The sequence below is a fragment of the Falco biarmicus genome, chromosome 1, assembly GCF_023638135.1.
Source record: "Falco biarmicus isolate bFalBia1 chromosome 1, bFalBia1.pri, whole genome shotgun sequence".
In the NCBI taxonomy this organism is placed as follows: Eukaryota; Metazoa; Chordata; class Aves; order Falconiformes; family Falconidae; genus Falco; species Falco biarmicus.
The window spans coordinates 65757275-65783859 of NC_079288.1; the positions used below are offsets into that span (position 1 = coordinate 65757275).

Genomic DNA, 26585 nt, shown 5'->3' on the forward strand with positions numbered 1-26585 from the left:
TGCCTGTAATGAATGACAAGATGTACCAGAGAAAAAGTATCTTTGGGCACTAAAAGGATAACCGTGCTTTCTTCGAACTTAACTGGCAGTAGCCAATGCCAAAATATGATAATGTATGCAGTTGAATCACATCAGCCGTAACTACAAAGGAAACATATTTCATGGTTGGTTAATTCTTAATTTATTCTGATAGCTCTGGCCTAAAATAGAGAGCAAAATATGCCACTGGTCAAGAGTCTTGTCAAGTCCACACTTTATGCAATTTATGCACCTTTATGGATGCTATTCAGTGAATTTTCAAACAGAAAATGTTATTTCCAACCCTTATTTCAGATCTGAGTGGACAGAGTGAAATGGAATGCTTAAAAATTCCAAGAGAAGAATTTTCATCCAGTTGGTGGTGCCTCAGATTATGGTCATACCAGCCCTTGCTGCTCAGTAACAGCAGTGGAACTCTGAGAGAAAAGAGGGAAGAAACGGGCCAAAACAGAAGAAGGAGGCAGAATGGTCAAATCTGAGGATGATGTATATTCCACTCATGACCAGTACAGCTTCTGTCTCTTCTAACCAAAGTTAAAATGCACTCACATTTTTGGTAACCCTGTGTTATTTTCAGCCCATGTTTTATCTTTCACAAAACAAAGTAAGCTTGATCTGTTCTTTGCAGGCAAGAGAAGGAAATGTAGCAAGCTTCTACAGTTCTGGAGCAGAACACTCTTGCAGTGGCCTTTGTGTGGTTCAACAGGTCTCATTTGTTTCTACCCCTTGACAAGGCTAGTCCCCATTTGTGAAGAATTGCTGGAAAGTGTTCATCAACACAATTTTACAAGCCTCAAAGACTATGGCTCATCTGAAATAACGTCTTAGCAGCTCTGATCATTTGCACATTGGCATAAACACTGAAAACATTCTCTTTGCTCAGAATATGATAGTGAGTTGAAGATGGCTAGATACCTGTTCTTCATCTTTTGCACAGGTAAGCTGGGGAAACCGGCGCTGTGGTGTTCCTTTTTGCTCCAAGAGGTAACACATCTCTTGGACCGGGTAAAGCAAAAGACAGGACAAGGAATTTCAGGCCCAAGACTGAAAATTGCGTGTTACAAAAAATCTCCTCTTGTGCAAATCCCGGCATGCAGCAAAATCACGAATTACAGAAAAACAAGACACACAGGGCTTGAGATAAACAAAATCAGCGCCTCCGTTTCAGTAAGTGCGGCTTTTGTCTTTTATTGCACATGCTGCGCCAGGGAACAAAAAAAACCAACCCGGGGGAGGCGATCTCGGACAGAGCTGCCTTTGATGCTTCCGACGTTATCTTCGCGGAAAGGACGGGCAGAGCGAGGTGATCTCGGATGAGCCAGCAGCCGGCGGCCAAGCCACCTCCGGGCTGTGCCCCGGGTGCCCGGCGGGACCGAGCCGCCCCGAGGGCCGGGGTCCCCGCCGCGGCGGCCGGGGCCGGGGCGGGCGCGGCGCATCCCGCCGGCGGGGCAGCATGGCAGCTGCCGGGGGTGGGGCCAGCCGCCGGCCTGCCCGCTGCCCGGCGGGGGCGCGGTATCCGCTGCGATGAACGCTCCCCTCTCCCTACCTGCCTGCGCCGGAAAACGCGAGGAAAAATAAAACACAGATATAGTAATTATTTCACTTTATTTTATTTTTTAAAGCAGGGCTGGCAGGAGAAGCGAGGCGAGAGGCCAGGTGCGTTGGGCTGCCCCTCCGCCGGCGGCGGGAGGTGCCTGCGGAGCTCGGCCGGGCGCCGCCGCCATGGAGCACATCCGGATGCCCAAGGTGGGTCCCGCCGGGCGGGCGGCGGCGGCGGCGGGGAGAGGCCGCCAGGGGCCCCGGGCCGCGCAGCATCCCCGCTGCGGCGGCTGCTCCGGCCCGACGCGGGCCCCCGCCGCAGCCCTCGGGAGGGGCGGTGCGCAGCCGTCCTCTGCGAGCTGGGTAGCGGCTGCGGGGCTTTTCCCAGCCAGTTTGCTGTGAAATCTGCCCGCGCACGCCGGGAGGTGAGGCCGCTGGGTTGCCGTGGGGGCTGGGGATTTGTCGGGCATTTTATCTGCTCGTTATTCAGCCCCTCCTGTGAAGGCGGGGGCCGCTCGTGGGTTGCAGGTATCCAACATGAGAGGTGTGTTACTCGCTTTTTGGTTGCCTTTAGTTTACCCCAGTGTTTCAGACCTGGTGATGAATTTGTTCAGGGTTTGCCTGCCGACGCTTGGCCAATGTAATAATCCTTTCTAAGCATGAGGCCTGGATCTGTTAACAAAATTGCCATCTTGCTCTAAAAAAGAAGACTCAGTTTTGACACATAAAGAATTTACTCATACAAAATGAACCAAAGCAATATAAGTTGAGGTGGGATATCTTTTCGTATGTATTCATTTATTTATTAACCCAAACACCATGATTAAGAATTTACTCATGTTTGATTTGTGCCTGTTTGTTTATTTTCAGTATTTAGCATGTTGACATGAATTTGAGATCGGGGCCTCTTCTGACTTCTTGGGCCTTTAGGTGTTAAGCTGCAAATATATTACAAACCCAGGCCATTTATAACAACTGCCTTTCCTCTCACCTGGTTTCAAAATCTGTTACCTGCCTCTGTGGGAAGGAAGAATCTCAGAATTGTAAGAATGTATCCTACTGCAGTTAGGAAACTGTCAGTGAAACTTGCCTGAACAGATGCTTCTGACCATTAGCTGAAGAATGCTGAAAGCACAGAAAACAGTGAAAACAAATTTATAAGGGTAGAAAAAATCCTGAATATAAATGGTTGTAATTACTGTGAGTGGAAGGCTCATGCAAGTCCCTGTTGCAGGCAATGGAAGCTTATCTGTTAGCTTTTCTATAAGCAAACCCTTAAAATATTGCTATGCATATGTAAAACCCATTTCTGTGTCTGACAGCTGTGAGAAGACACTGTTCTGATCACTGAAGATGCTGAAAATCTTACTCAGTGTGAGGTGATTCTGCAGTCTTGGTTCCAGACATTCCCTTACATTACAAATAATATAATAAAGCAGTTTAGAAGAAGATTTAAAGGTACAAATGATACAAAAATCCTTTAAAATTTCTTACATGAATGTAGAAAATCCAGGACATTCAACATGAGTCATTATTGAAGTACTTCATCTCTCCAGTTACTCCTAGATACGCAGACAAGTCAGTGTATCTACAGTTACCTAACAGAATTGGTATCTTTGATTGGTTTGCTAAAAAAAACCCCAAAACTTGGCTTAAAATTAGCCACCAGTAGAGTTTTGGGGTTTTGGGGGGTTTTGTTTTTACTGAATTTGTTTTTTGTAATTTGGAGTTTAATGTTTAATGATGTCCAATGCCAGTAATGTTAAATCAAGTGAGGGAAAGCTATGTGAATGTAGAGATAGTCTCACCGTATCGTGTGGTAGTCTCTGGTGTCACATTCCTGACTCCAGTTTTGTTCTGAGAGAAAATTGGCACTTTCCTTGATTTGCAAACCCAGCCAAATGGAAATTCAAGATAAATCCCATACTTAGAAAATTAATTAACTTAATGATATCTGAAATCTTTTCCTTCAAAAGGGAATAAAAAATGTCTGTATCACATGACATCCATTAGAACTTAGCAGTTGTTTTTTATTTCAATTTAAATAGAACTGTAGTGAGTGATGGTTCATACGTATTAAAATAAATGTTATAAAACATAACAGTCGCTAAAAAGACAGAAAGCAATTCCATACCAGTTGGACCAGTAGTTCATTCAGGTCCCTACTGTGTGTCTGACGTGACGGAAGGAGAGCATATAAACCTGGCCACGTTCTGCAACCTCTGAGCATCCACAGTTGTATTAGGGTTCAGCCCTTCCTAGTTCAGTTCATGTCTGTTTATGAACCTCTCTCTATGAGTTTGCCAAAGCTCTTTCTAAACCTGCTGACACTGTCTGCCTCTACAGCCTGCATGGAATCAGGTTCCAGAAGATCATGGTTATACAAAAAAACAACAACTTTCTTCTATCTGTTAAGAAGTTCTTAATAGTTTCATGCAGTACTCCCTGCTTCTAGCTTCACAGGTTTGGTGAATAACAGTTCCATGTTCACCTTGTCCATGCCTTCACCGTAAGTCTTGATCACAATCCACCAGATTCTGATATTTTCAGAGAAAAGTCAACAATGATCCCAAGACCTCTTTCCTGTGTGGTAACTACCAGTTCTGAGTCTGTGGATGTGCAGATATGGTTTAGGTTGTTTTTCCTATAGGTACATTATGTCTGTGTTGAAGCTCTTCTGTGTCACTTTTGCCCACACAATCTGTTTTGCAGGGCTCTTCTGGAGTTTTTGTGCAACAGATAAAGCATTTGGCTATCTAAGACAGCTTATGATCATCCAAACATTTGAAAATTTTACTTTATTCTTTTCTTCAGGTCGCTGAGAAAGCTGAATAAAACCAGTCCTAGCACTAGATTTTGTAGGACTTGACTGTTGATTCTTTTCCATCCTGACAAGAGACCATTAAGCCCTAGTCGTTGCTTCCTGTCCTTTAACCAGCTTTGTCTGTAAATGGACCCTTCCTACACTAACATGACAACTTAGTTTCTCTAATAACCTTCAATTATCAAAAGCTTATCAAAAATATGTTATGTTCTCTGGGTCACCTTTACCCACATGCTTCATGACAGTATCACAGGGCTTCAGCAGGATTTCCTGCTGCAAAAGCCATTCTGGTTCTTTCCCAACAGACTGTGTGTATCCATCTGCTTGATAATCCTGTTCTTTCACATGCTGTTGACATAACTACATAATTTTGCTAGTGACACCTTGCCTAGTCTTTCACCAAAAGGCCTGGTACTTTTACGTCTAGTTCTGAAGAAACAAACTGCTATTTCTCCTTACCAAGTAAAAGTAGCAAGCCAACAGCAGAAATAGAAACCAGATCTCTTGACAGTTGTCTGTTAGACAAAACTGCTATTCTTCATTGTTCTTGAAATGGTATTCCTTAGACCATTTGGACCTTCCCTGGACCTTCTAGATAGATGAGTTCCTAACACACTATTTTATGTACTGAACGCTATTGTTGTATCATTATAGTATAGATAGAATGCAGAGTGCATGCATGATGTGTGCTTATATGTGCATGCGTATGCAGTAATGGTATTTTCACAAAGTAAATGCTATCCTATGTATGAAGGCTGTAATCTGAGTACATTTAAGAGTTGCCAGCAGTCAATCATAGTTAAACAGAATTATATATAACTCCAATAATCTTTTAAAAATCAGTAAACCCACTCTGTCCTGTGAGTGTGGATTGGGCAGCAAGATAGTTTAGAATAACTCTCAAAACCTGAAATCTGACAAAGTGCTCATAGCAGTCATAAAGATGAATAAGCAATACTTCCGCAGAGACTAGGAGCACATCTTGTTAACAGGTGTAAAGATATGTCTGGCCATGGACAGGCTGACACTTAAAGAGCTCTGAAGATATATTTACTTCACAGGGGCACTTCATGCACTGTTGTTAACCAGTTACTTTATTTACCACTGTTCCATATCATTTGTCTTTGTATATTGGCAGCAGACCTACTGAATGGCCTTCTTATAATAAAAAGTACATCAGATCTATCCCTGGTGTAACAGCTGTCTTCGGTGGAGTTAGCCCAGAAATTAATTTGGCTCCGTACCTCTTGTTAACGCAATAGTTGGAATGACTTGAGTTGCTTGAGTGCTTTCATTGTTGTGACGTTCTGGTAAGGCATTTCTTTTCAATGATCCCTTTCTTGGGCAGAATTTAAGATACACTGCCATTTCTCATGATAACGACAAAATCTTTCTACCAGATGTATTACTTTCCAAAACAAATTTCCAGCATGTGTAAATGAGTTGTTTCCTTTTGTTTTCAGTCTATTTTCCTTTCCATAGTTCTTGCTTTTCATTCAAAAAGTTTTATAGTATGTGTCAGTTTTCCACCAGGATACCTATATAATTAACATCCACTTTATAGATGACACATGTAAATGGCAAAGTATTTGTCCAGGTGCTCATCTAAGTCAATGGCAAAATAGAACCCAGCACGCCTGATCTTTACTCTCCATCTACATGTTCTGGGTTGCTGGATCACCGCTGTTTTTTAAGCTAAGCTGGCATTTCTACCATTGCTGCTGAGATAAGAGGCGATATTATAGTTAAGTTCTCCATATTTAGACTACAAATCCTTTGGGTTTGATTTAACTTCAGTGATGCAGAAAGGTGGCAGCAGTCCTGAGGCAGTATCAGGAGCCACCTGGGGATGTGGGCTGGTTGTTTCCCCTACAAGCCAGGGCATGGACTGCCACAGACACTTTGCTGTACTGGTCCTAGCACTTGGCTAAACTTTAGTTTGCTACTTAGGAAAGGTAGAGGAGATGAGGCTGGCATGGCCCTTGCCTTTTCTTGGTGTTTTGGGTCAACAGTAGACACATTACTGCAACCTCTTAAGTGCCAAGCTGATTTTCTGCCTTTCAAGTGTTGCGTAAAGGTTGTTTCTGTTCCTTCCTCCAAGTATACACCTTAGTGCACCTTACAGCTCAGTTGGAGCTTTCTGATTCCATAACTGTTTTCTCACTTTACATCATGGTTAGGAAATGTTTAACCTATTCTGGGGTCAGTGACATTTAATGACTTCAAACATGTCCTTCTACTTGACTGCTTATACTCAAAATGATGCATTAAAACATCTTAAAACATCTACACTAATTCTGGACACTTTTGACTCTGATCTTGTGCATTGTAGATTTTTTCTTGTTAATAAATCGTCTTTATTTAGAATACAATTTATTTTTATTTGGGTTCCATTTATTCCATCTCTGTGCTGTGGAACTTTGAGCAAAAATGATACATTTAATGCAAATGAGCTTTGTAATATACTATGCTGAAAAGTGTTCTGTGGTTTGCCATTCAAGACTGGAGGTGGATGAAATTAAAACAGGAACTGTAGACAATATCTAGATGATGTGGGACTGGATTTAAAATCTGAGTTTGGAATTTGCCCCTAAAATATATGCTTTGAATTAGAGTCATCAAGAGACATACTGATTAAAGTGAATTTAGATTTAAACAAAATCCCTTAACAGCCATTATTCTCAAAATATTTGGTCAGAAAATGGTCAAAAGGTCTTGCAAATCACAGTTATTATTCATTCATGACACCTGTTTAATTAAATTTAAACGCAAAGGTATTTTTCCCCCCTAAGCTACCTCAGAGAACTGTGGACTTTTAAACTTTAGCTGTATTTGACTGGACATCAGAACTACACCCTCATTACAGTATTGACCAGAAACTTGATCCAAACAACATTTACAACTCACTCATAGATTATATTTTCATAGCTAACCTGGCTGCCTGATGATCCAGCTGGGGATTGCCCATCTGAGCCTCAGTTTGCTCATCTTGTTTATCATTTAAGGCACTTAGTATGTCTCTTTAGGACTGGAGGAGATTCAGAGCTGACTTTGATTTGGGTGGGTTTCAAGGTAATTTTATTATTAATGAAATAAAGCTAACTCCGGCTCAAAAGAAAAAAATATTGATGTGTAATTTCAGTGAATCAAATAGCCAGAATTGCTCTTTGGGTCTTGGATTCCCTCCTCCCCCACATCATGGGTTTAGTTTGGCTCATTCCCACTGTATAAATGTGAATACTAGACTTTGTCTTGTTATATTGGAAGAGTTTGGCTGCTCTTTTATTCCCTGAGCAGTATTTCCTTTTTCTTGTTCATTGATTTGGATGCCTGATTTCTTTCTCACAGGCTTATCAGCTTGTAGAGCTACTATTTTCCTTCTTTTGGGGTGTTTCTGTTGGACTCCACCTTCCTTCCGTTCTTCAGCTCTTGTAGTTTTATTTTTCCTTACCAGGAACTTTTCAATTAAATAGTTTTAAATTGACATGTTCTTGTTTACCAGACCAAAATGATTCACAGAAGGCTATTGTTGTCATTGAAGTTCTGTGAAAGCATCAGCAGGGTTCTGATGAAAACTTGCCTGTTTTCCTGGCCGTCTACAAAGGAGATTACTGGGGGTCTGAGAACTGTCCTTCCTCCAAGTCAGCAGTGAAATTGGAGACTTGGAGATTTCTGACCTCCACAGTCCTAGGTCAGTTCTTCAATCTGGAGACTTAGCCATAGCTACCCAGAGCTCCCTCTTGGTTCCTGGGTCCACAGCCAATGTCCTGCAGCTCTCATAGCCCGCACTGAGCCAGCACATCTCAAAAGATCTGGGACACATACATTTGGCTGTGGTCTTGGGAGCTTTGGCTCACCCCATGAAACTAAGAACCTGGAAACTTAGGTAATTCAGGCTTGTTCACCCTTAGGACCCCAATATGGTCTCCATGTGTTAAGGCTCAAGCAAGTTGAAGCCCTTCCTCCCCCCCCCCCCCCCCCCCCCCCCCGAAAAAAAAAACCAAACAAACCCAACAACAACAAAACCCAAACCTCTCCCCTTTCTAGAGCTTGGAGTTGGAAGCCTCACTTCTGAGCTTCAGGGTGCTCAGTATTTTCAGGGTGCCAGCTCTCTGGGAGGGCTGTCAGTGAGATGGGAATCTATCAAAGTACAGGTTAAGAGATGAAATTTCAAATTGTGAAATGTTGCACCAAAGTTTTCAAAGTGAAGTGTTACTATTTTGAAACAGTCAAAAATTCTTCATTTAAAGTGAAAAACTTTGGAGGGCAAAATTTTTCATACTGAAACAGAATCATATCAATAGTTACTTCATTTTCTCTTAGTTGCACCTATCTGTTACTTCATTGGAATATGTGAATGTGAATAAATAAAATATTTCATGTATTGTGATTGCCCTGGAAATGCCTCCCACATAGATAGATTTTGGAATTAACATGCCAGGTTGAACCTCCTCTTGCACCAACAGGGACATTCTGGAGGGGTAAGAAAAAACTAAGCCAGGGTGATCCAAGGCACTGGCTATTTCTACTTGCCCCACAAGCGTTAGATGTACATTGCTTAGGGCAAGGAGCTGAACCAACCTTGACAGATTCAGCGCAGGGACACACCACAGTCATGATGTCTTCTGTGCCCTTCTCTTTCCCTAATTTTATTTTGTATGCAAAATTTCTTTGTATTAAAAACGTGTTTGGCCCAACAGTGTTACTCTAGTGAAGCAGTAGACACCCCCCTACATCCTTTTGGCAGAATTTCAAAATATCAGAAAATTATCACAATTTGCCCCCTTCTCTTTGAGCCTGGAATAGGTCGCACAGTAAAATCGCAACACGATCCATAAAAATCCTATTTTGTTAGAGTGGGTTGCAATTATTGTATTGGCAACATAATGAACTATTATCTAGATGATGGTATGCCACTGTGTATTTTCAAGTAGCTTGTTTGTGACAGAAGACTAGAACTAAAACCTTGGAGTGCAGTTTCCGTTTTCTGTTTATTTGGGTGAAGTTTGCATTGTTTGTTTTCTCCTGTTTGTTTTTTCCTTTTGGGCATCACTACTTACGGGATGAGATTTTTACTATTTAGTACTATCTAGCCACCATGGACATAGTCAAAGGAATTTCCCAGAACCCCATTAGACTAGATCCACAGTCTTCATTCACCATTTATTCTTCATGTGCATAAGCTTCTAACTTAGTTACCTAACTAATGTACTGAAACTTGGATAACATTAATGCCTTCTTAATTTTGTGTTATAGTAACCACTTTCATCTGTTTGCTACTCAGATCTGTTGTCTCAATTCTGTAATGTGAGTCATAGTTCTCATACTGATATATTAATGTACATTCTCTTGAAAAAACAGAAAATTGCTTTTGGTCCTCATCCATCTCTCTGTTCTTAATCCTTGGTCATCCCATTGGAAGTGTCATTTGAACCAAGTGAAGCTGTTAAAACATGTCATATATTTATCATCTCAAAACGCTATGCCTGTGTGGTAGTAAGCATCTGTAGGATAGCTGACCATTTAAACAATAGCTAATTCAATGTTTGCTGGTTCTATCTAATCTACAGTGAGCCCAGGAGCATAATGACCCTTCTGAGGTGAATGACTACCATGTAAGCACAAGATCTGTTTTAGTAGATCAAACTGGTGGTGCTTCTCATTTTGTAACCAAAACATCTGATTCAGAATACTAACAGGCAATGTAAAGGGAAGTGAAGGAAAGCGTGATCCATCTGGGGAGATGCTTCCAAATTCATGACATAAAGCATGAACACTGATGGAGCCAATGGTCATAATCCAAAGGTCGTTTAAGGAAATGAAAGAACTCCTCTGGCCTCTGACTCAGGATTTAGTATTTTGTCTTTTATGGTTTTGATCCTATTTTCTTTATTTTATATATCCCTTAGCATTAGGGCCCTTCTATTTTGAATGCTTTTTAACTTTTGAAACTTGATTTTCATGCATATGCCTGTTTTCAATATATGCTTTACTTCTGTTTTGGTTGTAGTGGGTTTTCAAAATTATTTTTATTTGGGTTTGGTTTTGTTTTGTTTTAAATCAAGTTATCTTTCTCTGTGTACCTTGTTTTTCCCACATCATGTGAGTGGGAATGCACTTTTTCCCTTGTGAGATCTGTATACTGACTCATTGTATTAATTGGAAAGGTAATTTGTCTTTTAGACTTCTAGTCTTGTGTCTGTTCCTTTTAGAATTAGACTGCTCTGTTAAGTCCATAATAATATAAATATTTTCTTAATCCTGGAATTGGCAGGCCTCCTTTGGATCTTCTATCCCAGACTTTCATATTTTCAATAACGTGACCGTCAATAAAGAGGCAGCTGGATAAAGACATAAAAGAAGCTTTAAAAACCATGGATCACTACATTAGTTTGCTGTCTTGGTATCCACATCTAAACCAGTAACTCTAAAACTTATTGCACTTTAAAAATGGTACTGAAAATCATTAAGACAGCATGTCTGCGGGCTACTCTTTGATTTCTGTTCATGCATAGTAGGAGGCTGGAGCTGGAGCGGAGGATTTGGGAAGCTTGGCTTTGGAGTGGTCAAGGCTGGAATCTCTAAGCCTGCTGTTAATGGACTATAGTGGGTGGTGTTTGATCTATCAGTGTCTGTAAGCTAAAGGAATAATCTATTTGCAACAAAAAACACACACTGACATCTCCTGTTGTGCAGGTGTACTAAACTGAGAAAGACAGATCTTTACCATGAGAAAAGGGAGTCCTACAAATCCATCTTTAATACAAATCTTCCGTGGCCTGCACAGCTGAAATGGCCTGGTACTGCTGCTCTAAAACAGTCTGCTGAATCTGGCATAATTTTGAACGTGCAGAAAAGCCTGTATTAAATGGAGGAATTTAAACATACATTTCTTTTCAGTGTCCCTCAGCTGCATGCAGAATTCTTTCCCCCTACTTCAGCTTACTGCTGTAAGCAATGCAATGATTTTCTGTATATTTTTTCAGAACTAAATCTAAACAATTTTGGCGAATGTAGTAACATTTACTGACTTGACAAAGCACTTTTTTGCCCCTAAATTAAAACTGTTAAATATGTTTTCTAGTGGAACGCAGAAAAAAATTGGAAATTCCTCAGCTGTTCTCCTTTTCTAGATAAATGAGATCTAATATAGATTGAAAGAGAAAACATTTTATGGATGACTTTGTGTTATGATGTTGACACCATATTGCAATGCTATACACACTTATAATAACTTACTGTTGACTGCACCTATTATACAACTACTACTTGGCTACATCTGATAATGTGGTACTGACCTCCCGCTTTTTATAGATCTTAGCAGACAATAGGGTTTTTTCAAGCCAAATTGTTAGGTAATTTGTTCACTGTCTTGCTAACATTAAGAGTAATTCCTCAATTTTTTTTTCAGCTCTTTTCCAGTATTCCCATTTCACTTTAGCCCTTTAGTAAATTAGACTTGCTTAGATTTTTCTTGAATATTTTCTACCATCTTGTCAGGTTTGCCCTGAGGAAACTTTTTACAATGCCACGCGTAAGGTGTCTTTAAATTTAATGATTTTGGTATTTTTGGCCTAGTTTGATTCTTTTGACATATGCAGCCATCCGACTTGGTGTTACAGATTGATTTTGCGTTATTTTACTGCACTTGGGAAATCTTTTTAGAGAAGAAAATACAAAAAAGTTACATGGACCTACTACAGTTTTCATGATTCTTATGAAACAGAATAGAAACCACATTAAATGGAAGCATCAACTGGCAATTCAGTTTTGCTTTATTCTTATTCCAAGATTATGCAAAAAGATCACATATTGTATATTTTGGGTAATGGGTACGACACTATACTATCTTTGTGTGAAAAAAATTGTCCTAGTATTTGTTCTTTTGCATGTTGTAGTTTTTCACCCTCAGGAATTATGCTAAACACATGGATAGCTGGGGTCAACCAGGGTGAAGAAAGCTCAAATATTCCACTTGGCTTCAAACCATACCAGCTGTGCTCCTTTTTTCTCATTAGGCTCAGGCTTTTGGCTTGCACAAGCTCTTCCTTTAGCTTTTGCATGCCTGCAGTGCTGAAGCTGGTCAGAATCCTGTCACTAATTCCCAGGGTTCAGTTTCTTCTTGCTTTTACTCACGTGTCTAACATCGCAAGGTGAGTAGGGAAGGTGGTTGAAATCCCCAGGTGGTCAAGGAGCCCAAGGGAAAACCAAGTCCTGGATGGACAAGGAGAAGACTTTCTAGGGCAAAGCATGTGCCAGGAGCCTAGTCCCGCTCCTTGGCTTTGGGTCAGCCTTTTCAGCAGCACAGACCATCATGAAAGCGGTCTTTCTTTACATTTGGAGAATGATTGAAACTCCGCTATGCAGTCAAATGTTAAGGTACTTGATCAACTTTTATCTGGAACTTGCTGCAGTGGGCCTTTGTTGTAGAACAATGAATTTTAACTGGTGACCAACAGAGAAGCTCCTGAGACTGTAACCTGAGCTAGGACATTCCCTGCTTTTGCCTTTAATTAGCGGCTTTCTCCGGCCCAGGAGGGTTTTCTGGACTTTCTTCCTTTTTTTGTGATAAGGAATTAGAGGAATTGGTAACTGTTCCTCCTAAAGGCATGGGGAGCACTTGATGATACATGAGAGGAAAGCTGCTTTGTTCTTGGCTGCCCGATAGGTTTTTCCGCTGGTGTTCTCCTTCCGGATGCACAGCGATGATTGTGACGGGCAGCTCGGTGATTACCATGGCAGGACGTTCAAGCGTCTTCTACGTCAGGTCACCTAATACATGGGAAGCAAACACAGAGCCTGAAAACCTATGTAGTGTAAATAAAACTCTTTGAGATGTTTTTTCTGAATTCAGAATTTCATGTTATTTGAAAATCCTACAGTAGAGACCGTTTTGTGTCAGACAGCACCTCCCTGTTGTACACGCAGAGTGATGTGGAGAGGTGTGGGACTGAGTTTTGGCTTGAAGGCAGGGTTCTTCCCAGTCTGACCGATTCTCTCTCCTTTCCCTACTCGAGTCTGAGTCCATAGTCAGAACTGATCCTGCATTTATCTGAAAGAGCTTTCCCATGTGGAGTTATGGACAGCATGAAAAGCAGCAGTCACTTCTGCATTTTTTTATGATGTTGCCGTGTGTGGAGATAGTGAAACATCTTAAAAAATGAGAGCGAAGGTAGCATATTCAAGAAGCATTTAAAAATAGGCCATGCGGTCAGAGCTTGTTCGAGAAGTAATCTATACTAAAAATGAAAACAAATTAGGGTACATGGATATTTTTAGGAATAATATTTTAGCACGACAACTCTTCTGAACGCTTTCAGGGTCATATCTTTGCCATTCTTCCTTAGGTGGGAGTCCTGTTGAAACTGGTAGGAGTTGTGCCGGAATGAAGCTTTGACCCGTGCTTTTCCCTAATATGCCATTTTTTTCTTGAATGACCTCCTGGCAACCTTGTTCATAAGTCATTTGTCATGTTCATTCTCTGAGTAAGAAGTGCCTTCCATCTGTTCTTAATCTGCATTCCCTTTAACTTCTATTTTTGCTTCCTTTTTTCTGTCATCTGTGTTGCATTGAAAATAGAGTTTCTGTCCAACTTTATTTATCCCCATGTAAGGGGCTGTAATCATTGAAGTAAATCTCTTGGCAGTCTTTTCTTTAAGCCTAGACAACCACAGTCATCAGGCAAAAATAAATGATGGGGGCAACAGCTTCAAATAAATTATTGACGTTTATACTTAGATGCCACTCTCCAGACCAGCTTGGGTGATGCTTTCTTTTTTCGCTCCTTGAGCTCTGCCAGCTCTCAGCTTTACAGGCTGTTTTTGTTCTTTTTTTTATTCTTTACCTGATATTTTCTGATCCGGTCTCTCCCACTAGCTGTTCATTTTAGGCAAAGCACATATGCAGCATGCTTTTTCCTGACGTGTGTCAGTACATACATTATTTCTTAGGTTCTCCAGTAAAGTCTACAGTAGTTCTGGTGAAAAAATGGAGCATTTTTTGGAGAAAAAGTAGGAGACAAATTACTATGGCGTCTCTGATATTCAATTTATTTATTTATTTATTTATTTTGCTTTTAATGCTGATATCTCAGCATGCTTCTACTTTTTAGGTAGAAAACCTCAACTTCTTCCAAACCACTGTTACAATGTCTGTTCCTCTCTTGTGGAAATGAACATGCTGCCATTCCCTCTAGACCATTTAAAGACGGTGTTTGCCTTGGTTTTCTTTTCCTGACTGGGAGGGTGGAGAAGAGGAACAAGGCTCCTTCTCTGAATCCTTTGATCAGCTGAATGAAATCTTAGATTGTGGCTAGCTCTGTTTTACTTTTTTTTCCCCTCTCCTCCTGTCCATGGGTGTAATACACTGCTTTTTCAGAAAGTTTGAGTAACTGGAGACTAGGCAGAAGAAACATAGATGGATCTCAGATTAAAACCGTGTAAATACATGCAGAGAGTTTTTAGAACAAGCTTGTGAGAGCTTAGAGACCCTTACTGCTACTGAAGGCACTTCGTGCTACTTCCTCACTATAAACCAGAGCTGAGGATTCGAATTCAGGTAGAATTTAGATTTAAGCAATTCCCTTTCCCTTTGGAAATGATGGTAGATATGATAAGGTGGTTCATGGGGCAAGTTATTAGTAAATGCTATATTTTTCTCATACTACATTCACAGATTGACATATATAATGTGAGAACCAGGCAAGGTTAATCAATGAATCATGCTAAGAGATTCTCACTAATTTGAGCTCACTCTTACCGTACTCTTTGAGGCCAGCAGAAACAAGGGCTAGCTAAATATTCAGTCTGCTGCATCATCTCACAAACAGTACTTTTTCCTTGTTGAGCCTGCTAGGAGAGCTGGTTCTGAGTTGTGCTTATCCACACTGAAGTACTGAAAAACTGAGACGCTTTTGTTAGAATACAGAAAATGTATGATATTGTGGATGTTGTGCTGTGCCACACAAAAATTTGTCAGCTTAAAATATTCTATATTCTCAAATAAATAGAAGTTGCCTAGTGTTCCACTTAATCAGAGCGAAGAAACATTGACAACTGGACCAAATACTTGCGTGTTTCAGTACAGGTATTAGAAGTCTGAAAAAAAAATGTTGAAACTGAAGTTATTGATTATAAATGAGAATGTTGATGTAATAGGCATGTTAGAAACAGTGGAAGAAAAATAAACAATGACAGGCACATCAGTGACAAATTACATGAGAAAGACAGGTAAAGTCGTGCCTGTCAAAGAGCAGATTTTTTTTTTGTCTTGAAGTAAACAGAGTCAAATCTCATAGAGTAACTACATCACAAAAGCAAAGAGTCCCTACAGATTGAAATTACAAGATGAAATAGGAAAAGTAGAACCATAGCACCACAGGACTGCAGTACAGTATTAGGACTGTAGTACCGACTGTCCTTCCTAAATAGTTGCATTGCCTGTGACAACCTAAACAAGATCAAATGGGGCATGAAGACAGGAGATGCAGTAACAGTGCGAGACATCATTTAATAAATTGATACTGGGTAAATGCGCTCTGTGTGTGTGTGTGTGTGTGATTCTGAGTAAAACTTAAGGTTCTTTAAATAATTGCTTATACGGAGGCTATTTTTTTAATCTTGAAAAAAAAAAAAGGCAATTTTAAGTAATTAGAAAGAAATCTAGGACCTGGTTTTAGACAATGACAGAAAGACTTCATTCAAAACACAGCTAGAACCTCTGTGTGACAGTAACTAATGATGCAGTATTCTTGAAACAGCAAGAAAAGGGGAAAAACTCTCCCATGGCAATGTTTATCTTCAAAGAGCAAACTGCATAAAAACGTGAAAACTGTTTAAAAAGAAAAAGAGCCAAAATTCAGAATGTTTATAGGAGTCATCAAGATTGTTTAAATATGGGAGCTTACTGCAAATCAACTTCCAGAAAAAAGGCTTTAAAAGACCCCAAAAAAGGTTTGCATAGCTAAACAGAAGGGTAAAGGAGTAAGAGGATGTCTTTTATTAAAAAGACTTCTTTTATTAGAAGTAAAAGGACTTTCTTCAAGTTGAAGTTGTGCCTAAATGAGGAAAATAAAGCATAAACAAGTTAAATATATAAACACAATAAGGCAGGCCAAAAGAGATTTTGAAGAACAACTTGGCAAAAACTACTAGTAAAACCATTTTCAAGCTGGCTTTAAGTAGGTAAAATCCTGACAAAATCTACAGGATTAATAAACGATCCAAGTATGTAAGGTATTTAGAGATATGCCCATTCTGGCATATTTCTCTGTCAAGAATGTATCAGAAGATTTGTCAACAATAAAAGTGTTGTAAGAAAAGGTACCAGAAGAAACTGGCAGCAACGAGCAGTAAAAAATTACCAGGACCAGATGGTATCCATGCAAGTTAAAAGAACTAAAGTACAAAACTGTCAAGCCAGTAATGTTGGTGTAATGCTTAAAAGTTTCCTGATCTGAAAAAAATGGAGGTGATAAACATGACACCTAATCTGATAAATTTGTAGGAGCTACAATACTCTATAGGCCCCCTTCTAAGTCGTTAGATTTATGGATAAGTATGATAAAAAGGGGGAGAACTGGCATAGGTTCAATAGAGGAACCCAGAATCTCTACAGTTTCTTTGGAAAAGTAACTGAATGTATGGACAAGGGTGATTCATTTGATAGAAGCTGATTGGTCTTCCAAAACTCATTTGAGCATGTCCTTCATCAAAGGCTCTTGAAGAAGCTTAAGTATCATAGGATAAGACGTATAGGCCTCTCACTAATAACTAATTAAAAAATAAGAAACAAATAGTAAGAAAGTATTGTCCATTTTTGCCATGGAGGGAACTCGTCACTAGAGATCCAACAGATCTGTAAGAGCCCCTATGTTCAACTTCAAATGTTGTGAAAGATACAGGGAGGGGAGGAGATGCCAGAGGTGGTAAAGTTCACTGACCGTACCAACGTCTTTCAGGGTAGCAGAAATGAAAGATTGCTGCGGGGGCTTGCAGCAACGTCTCATGATACTGGTGAACAAAATTAATCGTTATTAAATATAAGATAATATACATAGAGGGTGGGTCTTAATTTATGTATGCAGACGTGACTTGGAGTTACAATTGCTAGTTCTAAAAACAAATAATTAAGTAATTATAAAACCCCCACTGTGCTCGGCAGGGGACAGAAAAGCAAGCAAGGTTTGAAAACTTAAAAACTGAATAGAGAACAAAACGGCAAACATTACCATTCTGTTATACAAAGCTATTGTACACCCAAATCTTGAATTCTGTTTGCGCTTTTGGCCTCTCTTCTCAGGGAACAGACCTCTCACAGGATAATCAGAAGCATGGAAGAGCTTGTCTGGAATAGCTTCCATAAAAGTCACAACTACATAAAGTTGTGACTCTTCAGTCTGGGAATGTGAGGATGGAAGGATCTGCAACAGCGTGTGCAGCACATAGAAAGCAAATGAGAAGCAACATTCTCTGTTTACTAAATTGTTCGCCAAATGCATGGTGCACCTGCCATAGGTGGCAGGTTCAAAACAAGCAAGAGGGAGGGATTTTTGTGTGCAATGCATAGCTGGAACGTGAAGTTCACTCACAGGGTGTTGTGGGTGCCAGTAGGTTACAAGGATTCAAAATGTTGTGTAACAAAACTCATGGAATTAAAATGCAGATAGGGATATGAAAAACTATGACCTCAGCTTAGGAAGCCCCTAGAGCTGCTGCTTTTTAGAACACATGGATAACATCCCGAGGGAGCACCAGCACACTCATGCCTGCTACTCTTTTTCCCTCAGCAGCTGCAGTTGCCTGCTCTGGGAGATGACCGGCCGGGCCAGGTGAATCTCTGATCTCACTCTGTGCAGCCGTTGTATTTCCTTTAATGAAATAGGATTTACCGTGCAGTTCTCATTGCAATTATTCCTGTTTAATTCAGATCCAACCGTTGTTTCATTTATAGCTTTGTACCAAAAAACCCCCACCAAACCCCACAACCCAAACAAGAGCTTTGTTCATTAGCATTATTCAGCCGTGGGTCTCTGAGGGATGAGTGGGGAAATGATGTGATTGGGAGGCCTGGAAATTCATCCCTCAGCCCCTGCCCCTCTGCGTAGGTTCTGCTTTGCTGGTGTCTGGTGGCCTGAGCTCCCTGGCGCGCGGTCCGTGCCTGTGCAGCAGAGTCCTTGCTGGCTGCATTGCCACCTGGGCACCTTTTTTTTTTGTCCAGACAAACCTCAATTTGATCTTACTTTTGTATCCTTCCTGCTCTTTTAAATCCCCTCTTTTGCTTACTACTGGATGCTGGCTGGGTTAATGCTGTGTTCCTTCCATCCCTCCTCCCCCCACAACGTGACCTCTGAAGTAGATGGTCCTGGGAAAAGACTTTTCCTTGCTTTCTAGCTGTTTTATTTTTGTTTAAAGCAGACAGACTATAACTGGCCTTGAGGGAGAAGACTTGGTTTTACTAACTGTTTGATTTTAAGCGTTTTGCTACCAAACTGGCTTATTTTGGTTTTAAGGATTTCTTTATTCCTATTTTTAAACTAGTGCAATATGTGTTTGGAATACACATTGTAAACATGTAATTCCTAGGTGCTGGCATCATTCTGTTTCTGGTGTTATTTCAGTGGAATTATTTCTGCAAAATTTTGAGAATACATGGCTGCATCCCATCTCTGAGGGTATTTTGGGAAGTTTCTGTCATTCTAATCTGGAATCTCTACACTATTAAAAGCAAATTGATTTTGTTGATCCTTTTTTTTTTTTTCTTTGTATTTGTTGCACCCAATTCTAATTTTCAGGAAATTGGTGGGAAATTACACTGATTTCAATGCAAGAGTGGTAAGGTCTTTAACTTTGCTCTTCCCGTGCCTTCCCCCTAAGTCAGCTTCCATATTTCAAACACAAGGCTAGTCCCTTTTGATTGTAATGGGGGCATATCCCTTCAACAGTTATGAGCCCCAAGTTCTGAAAATAATTGGGTGTATAAAAGAAATCTTAAGTCTTGAGTGAAGAGTTGAAGAGAGGGTGTGGAGAAGATGAGCCACCATGTTTGTGGTGAGTTGACCTTGGCTGGACACCAGGTGCCCACCAAGCCACTCTATCACTCCCCTCCTTGGCAGAACAGGGAGGGAGGAAATAAGACGGAAAAACCCCAACTTGTGGGTCAAGATAAAGGCAGTTTAATGAAGCAATAGCAAAAGCTGCATGCGTGGAAGCAAAGGAAAAGATGTTATTCTCTACTTCCCATCAGCAGGTGATGTTCAGCCACCTCCTGGGAAGCAGGGCTTCGGTACATGTAGCGGTTGCTCCAGAAGACAAACGTTGTAAATAACAAATGCCCTCCCCTTCCTCTTCCTTTCTCTTAGCTTTTATGTCTGAGCAGATGTTATATGGCGTGGAATATCTGTTTGGTCACTTTGGGTCAGCTGTCCTGGCTGTGTCCCCTCCCACACCTGCTGAAGAAAGACACTCTACCACTATCACATTATTATTATTATTATTGTTGTTGTTGTTATTATCATCATCATCATTATCACTATTATCGTTTTTTTAATTTAGCTTCCTATGTATCACTGATAATTCTGGAATGGCTTGAATGGATGACGTGGAGCTAGAGTTTAGCTGAAGGCTGGGCCCTGCCTTGCTATCACAGGGTTTTGGTAAGGTGAGATAGGAGGAAAGAGGTCAAGTGAGAAATTATCTTTGGAAGTCTTTGCTAACGGATTTTTGGATACAGAGGTACCGCAAGAGGGGGGAAAATGAACACTAAGGTAGATCTGGAAATAGATCACATAATATAATTGCATTTTCTCATATAGTTATACTTTTCTGATAAGTCATTTCATATGGTACCGGAAAGAGCTTAACTTTGTAATGAACAAAATGTGGATGTTGAGAACTCACTATGGCAAGCTATGTCATAGCCTGATTATTTCTGTATCATTTCTTTGTATAGGTGGAAAATGTTCGGTTACTTGATCGTTTATCTTCAAGAAAAGCTGCACTGGGAACCTTGTATTTAACAGCTACCCATGTAATCTTTGTGGAGAATGGCTCTGAAACTCGTAAAGAAACCTGGGTATGATTTTTTTTTTTTTTCCAGTTAGCTGTAAGTGTGTGGCACTTCATTGATGGTAATTTGAAAATAACTTGCAAAACAGTTTAAACATTGTAAATTAGTTTGTATGGATGCTTTTGGAACTTCAGAGTGTGTGAAATTCCAGCCTGGTAATTTTTGAAAATTGTCAGTGGATTCTGGATATCACAACACAGTAAGAGGAGTAGAAGGACCTTCACCATAAGAATACCAGATGTGAGTGATCGAGGAAGAGCTTCTGTAAACTACAGTATTGCTCCTATCATCCAGGAAGAACCGAGAATAAATGATTTGAATGTGAATTACTACCTTCGCTCACTGAGCTCTTGCCTCTCTCCCTGATCTTTTGTGCTGGATCAGTGATTTTGTTGGTTTAATTTTTTGATTTTTTTATAATGTAGTATTTTGAGTTCTCTGTTTTGATGGATTGATAACATATGGTGCATGTATATAGACAGGTACAGATAAAGCACCGGTGGCTTACCCTTTGAGAGTCTTTTATGTAGCTTAATTATGAATCCTTCGTCCATTTTTGTACTAATTATTAACTCCGTTCTCTTTTGGTCCCACTATTCCCTCCCGATTTTTATTGTAATGTTTCATCTCATCTGATGCCGTATTTAGAATTATATCAGGGCTACCATTCTGCCAGTGAGGAAGCCCAACATTTTAGCCTTATCTAACTGATGTTGGTTCATCTTTCCACTGTGCAGACAGCTGAAAAGAACTCTTTTCCTGACAGCCGCTAGCTTACACTAAAGCAAACAAACAAAAAGCTTTGGATAGCATGACCAGACTAATATTTGAGCAGCTGAAGCACTCCAGAAGCACTTCTTTGTCTGTAGGTGATGTACCAGGCACTGCTTGAGCCTGAAACTGGAGATAGGAGTAAAAACTTCAAGAGGAGGAGTGTGGGGATTTTCCCAAGCAGTAGCGGAAGCTACTGTGCCTGCCTTGGCATTCCATTATAAGTAATTATTTTTCTTCCTAAAGTTTTGAATCACTTGGCATAAATGTTTTCAATTCCCTTGCAGGTTCTTCACAGCCAAATTTCCTCTATTGAGAAGCAGGCCACCACTGCCACTGGTTGCCCATTACTGATCCGCTGCAAGAACTTCCAGGTTATCCAGCTGGTCATCCCTCAGGAACGAGACTGCCATGACATTTACATATCTCTGATACGTCTGGCACGACCAGGTATGGGAAGGAAACTGACACAAAAGTCAGTCCTCATCCTGAAGGGGGAAAACATAATGGAAGAAATGTAGCTGTGCATCTTTGTCCTTTGCAGAAAAGGCTTCATTAGAGATGTGTTACGAGACAAAAGGTCTCTGAGCAGAACATATTAGAATAATCATTTATGGAGCCATCAAGAAAGCACATTATAACAAGTAGTTCATTCCATGAAGTATGACATGAACTCTTGTTTAAAATAATACCCTAGGGTATCACGGGCCGTAAAATACATTAAAATGATACTTTATGTGTAACTGTTTACTGGATGCCTTGTGTAAGTGTGAACAAGCCTCTAAATGCAGGGAACTTTCACATTCCTGCTGTGACAAAAAGACTTATGATATGTCTAGCAGTCGTGTCATGATTTGAATTTTTCCTTTCTGTGCTGTCCATAAATTTCTTAAAATCAGTGAAAGGTTTTGCAGCAAGTAGTTGATTTATCCCACTGGACTGCCTGTGTTTCGGCCTGTTATTATCTACATTTTGAGTGTGCCCTTCTAGAATTTCTGAATTCCGATCAAGATCCTTTTGAAACCTTTTTTCTTTTCAATGAAAATCCAAATGTTGCATCAAAGTCCAAAACCCCATCCTCTGCATTGTAGCTGCTCTTCTAAGATCTAGCTGACAAGGCTTCTGGATTGTATATTTTAAATGATAACTGTAGAAATACAAAACCAACCTCTGTCCTTTACTGTTTCAACAGTTTGCGAAGAAAATGTCTACCACAGGCTGTACAAACCTGACAACGCTGGCTTTAATTTTTATCTTGCTAGGACTACACCAAATTTATCTACTGTGTAGAGGGGGAAAAAATTGCAGTGTCAGCCAGCACAGCTACTGAACTTCCTAAAGTACCTTCTATAATTAGGTTAGTAGTAATATGCAACTGCAGCAGTTCTAACTTGATATGCTAGGTTATACAAGATGAAAGTAATCAGATAAATTTAAAAACAATGAGACAAATCTAGTCAGTGGTTCTGCTGTGTACATCTGGATTAATTCCACGGACCACAGCTGCAAGTATGTGTTCGTGCATGCTGGAAGGAATGCAGTTGTGTAGTGCTGTTTCCCTGGAGCCAGGAGGAGGTGTGTGTGCTGCTCTGCACCAGAATAGGACCCTTCAATACAGGCACACAGAATGGCAAAGAGAAAAATAGCTGTGGACCCTGAATACACGTCCAGTGGCAGCCTGCAATGGTCAAGAAGGTTCAAATGAAGAAGATGCAATAAGAGCACCATGGAACTAGCTCTTTGGCTAGTTCAGCTGCACAGTAGTTTTCCTTCTCCAGCAAACTATCTGATCTTCATGCGAGGCAGGATAAAATCCTGCTTATTTAAAACTAGAAGGCTCTGATTGCAAGTTGAGCCAAATTACCCTGACAGTGCTCTGCCATGCCATTTTGTCTGGGCGCAAAGCTGTATTTTTTTTAGGTAATACAGTTACTCTAACATTAGAAGGTACTCTTTACTCTGTGAAGAGAAAATTCGACTCATTCAAGCTCTATTTTCCATTTTATGCCTGTTCTTTTCATTCATTCCACCATAGGGGAACCTGAGTGAAGCCCATGTTGTGTACTGGCTTAATATATTCTATGCTATCTGATGTCTTAGTTACACTAAAGGAGCAAATCTGTGTTTGATTTTATTCTTGCTAGCTGTTAATAGCATTTTAATAAGGTCAGGCTGTCACCTGAATTTGGCCTTTTTGTTTAATTAAGCCCCTTTGTGAAACAAGCTGACCGTAACAGTTATTACAAGTGTAATAGCAGGATTGCAGATGCTTATGTCAAAATAACGATGAAAGATTAGGGAAGGTCCAATAAGTACAGGCAAAGAGGTGATAACTGAACTTTAAGGCACTGACTATTAAGAGCTGAACATTTTTGTTACCACCTATAGATACCATCATGTAATAATGCTTGTAACGTTGAGGCAGACTTCAGTCATAAATAACCCAGATATATTCTAATAGGTGGATTTTTAAAGGCTTCCCATGTGCCTGTGAATAACAGGTTCACTTGGAAAGAAAATCCAGATGCAGAAAAACCAAGCAGTGGAAACAAAAGCTCAAATTGCTACCAAAAATAATTAATTAAAAAGAGGTCAGATTGGATTTAGGTATTAACGTTAAAACTTCATGTTAGCATGTGAGAAATAAACCAGAATGTTTGCCAAATCTGTGCCATGACAAAAGTTTGAAATCAGAGAATACAGAAGGGGTTTAAACTGTCAGATATTGTGCAAACCATTCTTTTCTTCCTCCTTACTCATGATTTAGTTGGCTTTCAGTACTTAGCTGAGAGAGTTAACATGTTTTCTTTCCTTGTGTTCGTACTCCTGTGTGTGTATACAATCAATTTAAAGAAGTTTAAAAAGCAAAATATAACTTAAATTAAACCTTTAGAAGGCATAATCAAAATAAAATCGGTGGGAGCCTTATTATTATTAATATTGTGGTTGGTTTTCTGGTTATTATTTTAATAGCTATAAAGTTCCTTACCCTAGTATTCTAAGACTCTGCTTGTTAGGTGTATATTATTAAAAAAGAAAGTGCAGTATTTAAATTTACTGACCTTTTTAATATTATATTGTGGAGCAAGTGTCTAAGACTCTGCTTGTTAGGTGTATATTATTAAAAAAGAAAGTGCAGTATTTAAATTTACTGACCTTTTTAATATTATATTGTGGAGCAAGTGTATCAATAGAGAACCATGAAATCAGAGAGGACTCAGCTTGTGATTTATTTCAGTTCTAAAGTTAAAAACCTGTTGGTCGGAAAGTTTTAAGGAACTTAGAGCAACAGGATGAAACATACCCTCAGAACATAACAATATAAGTATCAATGAGAACGTTAATTTCAAGCTATATGCTGAATAGTTATTCAAATCAGTGACAGTTGGCATGTAATGGCAATGTGTGTCTGACTACCATCGGTCACCAGGATTAAGACCCTCATTAGCATAAATACAGACATACTCCTTAAAAAGGTTAAAAATTCCAGCACCAGCAAAGCTTTTTATATGGTCCTTGACCAAGGGTGACAGGTAGCATAGCTACTTGAACAATTTCACCGTCTTGATAAAATGGTTGATGCAACATATGCTATTTCTATGCTATTACAACATCTATATCTTGAATGCCTTTGATAATAATGCAAGGACAGAATTTTGCAGTCCACAAAACTAAGATTTCACTTAATCTATTCGTAACTTCCTTATTTAGGGACAAAGACTTCTGAGTTAGTCCAATTTTTGGAAGACTGTGCTACATAGTCCATTGTTCAGATCTTCAGTCTTTGTCACAGGACAGATGTTAGGTTAATAAAGGGACTTCTAAGCTACTTCTGGCCAGCAAATTTTTTTGCAGAACAAGTGCTTACTCTGGCACTGACTTCAGTTTTCTTTGGATGAAACCATGTTATCACTGGCATTTTGTCTTTGGGCTCAGGGAGACTTTTGCAATTCATAGAGAAGAGGTGTATTTTAAGTAGCGCTACTTATAAGGCACATATATTGCAACATATACAAATAACAAAAGAGCATGTGAAGTATACTTTAAAATAGTTGTAGACCAGGATATGTGCTTTTACATAGCAAAGCATACTATTTTAAAAGAAACTGCATAAAGGGCAACGGCAAGTTCTGGTTTTGCAGTGTCATTTCAGGATGAGAAATCTGAAGTGGTTAACTGGTTTTGTTTGTTTGCTTTTTTTTTTTTTTTTTTTTTCAGTGAAATACGAAGAGCTGTATTGTTTCTCATTCAATCCAAAATTAGATAAAGAAGAACGAGAACAAGGCTGGAAGCTTATTGATCTCAATGAAGAATATAATCGGATGGGTATTCCAAACAACTATTGGCAGATTAGCGATGTAAACAGAGACTATGGAGTGAGTTGTTCTGATTTTTCTGTTAAAGAGGCTGTCTGTGAAGTAAATCAGCAGTGTGACTCCAGGCTACCACAGTGCTTAGATGCAGGGTTCCTTTGTGGTCAGTGCTGTACACATGTGTAGTAAGGTGCAGTTCTTCCACTCTTTCACATAAAAAGGCACATAGTGGGTGAAAGAGTGTGTCTTCGTTTAACACGCGTAGAAATGAAGCACAGAAAACATGCCCTCAGTGTTTTAAAAGTTACTGCTTGCCTGCCTGGGGAGAAGTTTTAATCATACTGAATGTTATGTTTCTGAATGAGCATTTTCCTGACTCGTAGGGTTATATAAAATTACTACAATTTTCAGAAAAAATTTACTTGAAATAGTGATCTTGGCAAATGTTTTTTCCTCACTGGTTATCCTCAAAATCCTTTTGAAGCCTCTGTGATTGACTGTTAAGTGTTTTTCACAGTCATCTGACATATCTTCCTAGCTGCGTGCTCTCCTGCTTAGTTCAGTCTCGTACAATTGAAGTCCCTAGAACGTTAATTAATTGTGAGAAATACTAACCAAAGTATTTTTAAAGGAAGTTTGTCCATGCACTCCGTTGGCTCTGTTGCTGGAGCATATCCATGTTAAGGCAGGCCTGTGAAGTTCTCAGAGAAGACTGAATGTGCTGTCAGGGTTTGTTTTCTTTTTGTTAAAACAAGTGGAAAAAATGTTTGACCTCTTTAAAGATAAATTGTAGGAAAAATGGCATCATGAATAAAACCCAGTTCACCACAGCAGCATCTGTAGCCACAAGCCCTTCCTTTTCTTTCTCTTTCATTACATATCTCTAACTCTCTCAGAACCTAATTTCTCCCCGAACATCCTTATACTTTTAGTCATCTCAGGAAGTCCAAGGGAGATACTGGATATTCTTTTGACCCCAGCCAGAACACCACGGGCTGTATCAGGAAAAGGAAATTAGACCAGGACCCTGTTTG

At 39.8% G+C, this 26585-nt stretch overlaps 1 protein-coding gene across 5 annotated transcripts in view; it reads left to right on the plus strand.

The window, feature by feature from the left end:
* Nucleotides 1–233: 233 nt before the first annotated feature.
* Nucleotides 234–26585, plus strand: part of MTMR7 (myotubularin related protein 7) — a 50245-nt gene continuing 23893 nt past the window's right edge. The window contains exons 1-4 of one of the 5 annotated variants that reach the window (XM_056330884.1): nt 234–1785; nt 20351–20473; nt 21526–21688; nt 25457–25614. In XM_056330884.1, the coding sequence (XP_056186859.1) occupies nt 1762–1785; nt 20351–20473; nt 21526–21688; nt 25457–25614 (468 nt within the window). In that variant the 5' untranslated portion in view covers nt 234–1761. Of the gene's footprint in view, nt 1786–1876; nt 2004–20350; nt 20474–21525; nt 21689–25456; nt 25615–26585 lie in introns of those variants that run through there. The other 4 variants (XM_056330893.1, XM_056330867.1, XM_056330874.1 and 1 more) reach the window with 4 other exon arrangements.